The following is a 4,650-nucleotide window of genomic DNA, read 5'->3' on the forward strand; positions in this document are numbered from 1 at the left end:
AGTTCTCTGCCTGCCCGTGTGCCCCCCCCCCGAGGCCCCCTGCCCTCCCCAACTCCCTGGGCCTCGCCTGCCTCCCGCGCGGTCCCACCAGCGCCCTTCGGCCCAGAGGCAGAACCTCCCCCACCCGGCCCCACCCGAGAAATGCTCCCTCTTGGCCAGCAGCCCCCCCCCCCCACCCCCACCCGGCAGCCAACAGAAAGCGACAGACGCGCTCGGGTTTCGCTTCCCCCCCCCCGCCCGCCCCCAAGCGGAGCCCAGCGTTTGGGGGAACAAGAGAGGGAAGGCGGCAGGGATCCAAGAGGCTGCGCATCCCCCCCCCACGCACAGCGAAAGCCACTTCGGCCTCCACTACACCCCTGAGCAGGAAAGGTGTGTGGGGAGGTCCCTAGCGACAGGGAGGGCATCTCGGGGCGAGGCCCCCTGACTTACTGGAAAGGCCCCCCACGACCTCCCATCCAGCCCCCAAGCGGCAGCAGGTGCGGGGAAGGAGCCGGGTATATTCCTTTAATTCAATTAGCCAGTGACCCCCCCAAAAAAAAATTAAATGCCCCCCTGGCGCTAAAGACCCTGGCTAGGGGTCGGGGGACCCTCATCTCCAGGGTGGGGGGCCCCCCAAGAACTCCCCAACAAGAGGACTTAGGTGGACTGGGGCGTGGTGGCCCTTTCTGACCCTCACCCCCCCATCTTCTAGAGTGGGAGAAAGATAGGCGCCTCCCTTACAGGGTTGTCGTAAGGACTGCTTGAAGATAAGATACACATGAAGCTCCGTATGAATGCTAAGTGCAGGAGGCGTCAGGAGAAGCCCTGGTCAGGGATGTTTTTAGGCCAATCCTGCACTGAGCAGGGGGTTGGACTAGATGATCTCTACGGCCCTTTGTTGGAATTCCAAGTTGCTTACACTTCAGTCATTACAGAGTTAAATGTTGGTTGTTAGGAAACAGGATGTTACGTTACATAATGTATTCTACAGCGGGAAACTTTGTGGGAGTTATTTATCCTAATGAAGTGAACTTAACCTTTGTATTGGTCAACTAACAACTTGTTTGAGGAAATGCTTTGATCTAGCATTCATGTATTCACAAGGTTTATGGCCCTTTGTGTGAAGCAGAGAGGAAGCTCTCCTCTAGAAGCCAAGACACAGAAAGATGTAGCTGTTAGCATTTAGTACTGAGAGTAACTGCAAGTATGTAACCTTTTATTTTATTTATTTTATCCAAAGTACCTTACCCATTTTTTATTTTGTTTTGTAGTAAAGATATTTTTTCTTTTACTAATGTGGCTCTTGTGTTTGCAATACGACCATCGATCTCAAATCTCAGAATCCCTACACCCTTCCAACTCTGTGTGCTTCTATGACTCTTCCAGCCCCGGGGGGCCAAACCAGGATCCAGAAAGCCAGTCAAAAACACCACATCCCAAACAAAAACCTCAGCTCAGTTGACATGGGAAAAAGACTTAAAAACTCAAATAGATGATAAAACATGGACTAAGATTTGGAATTCATTTCAAATGACAACGAATAATTTATACGTATACAATCTTTTAAAACATATTCCCGGTGGTACTTAACACCTGAACGACTTTATCACTGTAAACATAAATCCTCCCCTCTATGATGGAAGGGATGTGGAAAGAAAGGAACAATTTTACATTGTTGGTGGGAGTGCCCCTTAGTACAATGTTATTGGTCAAAATTAGAGACGTAATACAAAAAATTACAGGACAAAACTTACCGTTTACCCCAGATGTTTTTCTTTTGGGTAATTATTTGAATTATTTGATATCTAGAGAAAGAGAAGAACTGACAGCTATTTTATTATCTGTGGCTAAAACCCTATTGGCTCAAGTATGGAATCAACCCAAAATCCCTTCTATTAAACAGTGGATTGCTAAATGCTGGGATTATTTAGTATCAGACAAAATTACTGAACAAATCCTTTCAGCGAGCTTTCCATCACGGTCTAATAAATTTTTAACAAGATGGTTTTCTTTTTTTTTTTGACTATGTTACAAATAATCCAGATTCAATATTTGTACTTCCTACAAAATATTTAGAGTTTTCTTTTTATTAAAGGGCTCAATAATGAAGACTGACAAACGTGAAAGTATTGTTGCATTCTAAAGTGCTGATTGTTGGAGTTGTTCTTTGTATATGTTGTTTGACCTGTTTATCTTGAAAAGTTAATAAAAATGTTTATTAAAAAAAAACAAAAACACCACATCCTTGCGAAGGAAAGGCAGGTGGAGGGAACTCTTCTGCCTGCTGAGCTCAGGAGCCAGCCTGCTTTGCTTCTCGAGTGCCCGTCATCGGAAGGGTGAGGTTCTGGCACCGCCGGGCATCCGGCCTCTCCCTGCCTTTGAGCCAAGCCTTGCGAGAGGCACAGCTCTGGCCTGCAAGGGATCCCGGACTGTGCCTCAGAGGGGCTAGAAGATGCAGGACATCTCTTCACCTCAGGCTCTAAAAGAGACTCTGGGTGCGAAAGGACCGGGCAGTGAGTCTCTCTCTCTCTCTCTCTCTCTCTCTCTCTCTCTCTCTCTCACACACACACACACACACACACACACACACACACACACACACACACACATCAACATGGGTCACCGTCTTAGTCTGTCTGCCACAGCAGAAAAGAGCAGGAGTCCAGGAGCACCTTAAAGACTAACAAAATATGTGGCAGGGGAGGAACTTTCGGGAGCCACTGCTCACTTCTTCAGATACCGCTAGAATGGGAGTCCGTCTGTCTTTATACCTTGGAAAGGGAAGGGACATTAGAAACCACAACATTCAAAAACCAGTGGAGGAACATTCAGTCACTACTGACTCACTGTTCTCCTACCAAGGAATTTAAAAGGGAGATTAGAAAGAGAGACTGCTGAATTGCAACTGATGATAAAGCTCAAGACAATGCATCCTCCTGGACTGAATCGAGACCTTGGCTTCCTGTCTCATTACCAACGCTGGTTTCTCCACACTGACTTTTTGTTGTTGTTGTTCAGTCGCACAGTGAAGTCTGACTCTAAGCAACCCCACGGACCACATCACGCCAGGCCCTCCCGTCTTCCGTCGTGCTCCGGAGCTTGCTTAATTTCATGTTCGTTGCCTCGATAACATGACTGACTACCCCACTGACTACCCCTCTACATATCATACCTCATCCAGTCACGCCTGCTACTCTCACTCACCTGCTATTGTTTTTTGGCATCTGAAATCGCTCCACTCTCCAAGATATAAGGACAGAAGGACTCACATTTGTATCTGAAGCGTGTGTGCTCGTGCACATGAAAGCTTACACCTTGAGTAAAACTTTATTGGTCTTAAAGGTGCCACTGGACTCAAACTTTGTTTCACATTCAAACTGGATGTGTCTGTGAAGAAGTGAGCCGTGACTCCAAAGAGCTCCTACCCTGCCACATTTTTTTTTAGTCTTTAAGGTGTTCCTGGACTCCTGCTGTGTTCTACTGATGTGCACACAGAGGCAGTCCCTGGCCTGCAGCCGTAGACTCCTGAGAGAGAGCCACACTGTGCAACTGCCATCCTTCCTCTGCCCACCAGGGGGCAGCCCTTCTCCACACACGGACCCATTCAGAGGGGATTTCCTCCAAAGCAGAGGACAGCAGAGCCTTAAACTGCAATGGGAAATGGGGCTCTGCTCCTGACCCTGGTGTTAAAAGGTCTCCTGGACTGTGTTCCCTCTAAGCTGAGTTTCTGTGAGCCAGCTCAGTTTTTTAGCCTCCAGCTCACACATTTCTGCCTCAGCTCAGGAAGGAGGGCTCCAGAGCAAACTAATTCATGAGGTAGCCAAATTGCTTGCTCACAACTTTAATGCCAGTAGCTCACAAAGCAGAATTTTTGCTCCCAAGACTCAACAGTTTAGAGGGAGCATTGCTCCCGGACGGAGCGATCTCCTCCGCCTGCCCCTTCTGCTGATTAGGAGGGCTGTGTTGCTCCGAAGCTTGTGTATTTGGACAGCAACAGAAGAGACCCACAGAGAACTTTCTCACCTCGCCTGTCCCCCTCAGGGTCCCAAATGAAGAAGAAGAGTCAGTTTTATACCCCGCTTTTCAGCACCCGAAGGAATCTTGGAGCAACTTACAATCACCTTCTGCCCCCCACAACAGTGATAAAATATTTATTTTTAAAAAAGAAATGTTCACACATAAAAATGTTCACAAGCATACTTTTAGCACAGAACCAGACTGAGCAAGGGATTCAAAAGAAATGGGTAAAACACAATTCCTCTGTCCCTCTCTCTATTCATTCCCTAACAGATGTTAAAATGTAGAACAGCCTCCGTAGGTTAGGAAGTTACAAATCTCTACTGAGTACCCTTTACCTTGAAGATCACGCCAGCTCTTCAGGCCACTGCATGATCAATGCCCGACTTCCCCAGACCCCAGTTAAGAACTCTGACTGCTCTGACCCAGCACAAAAGAGACCCTCTTCCTTGCAGCAAGGAGGTATTATTTTTATCATGTCTGTTTCTCCACCCACTGACCAGCTCAGGCCAGAAATTTCATTCCGGGAACCTCTGTTGTATCTGATCCCTCCTCCTTTCAAAATACCTTTCATCAAACAGACCTGCAGGCGTCCCCGTATTGTACTAGCTGTTCACTGTAGTCAGGAGTCGCTCCCCTCTGCAGGACACGCTC

The 4,650-nt window shown here is 47.8% G+C and overlaps 1 protein-coding gene across 1 annotated transcript in view; it reads right to left on the reverse strand.

Moving 5' to 3' along the window:
• The window catches only part of LOC107120258 (H-2 class II histocompatibility antigen, I-E beta chain-like), a gene marked incomplete at its 3' end in the record, with an annotated part of 21,376 nt that overhangs the window by 4,977 nt on the left and 11,749 nt on the right, over positions 1-4,650 (reverse strand). Inside the window, exon 4 of the mRNA XM_015422909.1 lies at positions 2,282-2,391. Coding sequence (XP_015278395.1) covers positions 2,282-2,391 — 110 coding nt within the window. The remainder of the gene's footprint in view (positions 1-2,281; positions 2,392-4,650) is intronic.

Source organism: Gekko japonicus, unplaced genomic scaffold (assembly GCF_001447785.1).
Source record: "Gekko japonicus isolate JY-2015 unplaced genomic scaffold, Gekko_japonicus_V1.1 scaffold110, whole genome shotgun sequence".
Classification (NCBI taxonomy): Eukaryota; Metazoa; Chordata; class Lepidosauria; order Squamata; family Gekkonidae; genus Gekko; species Gekko japonicus.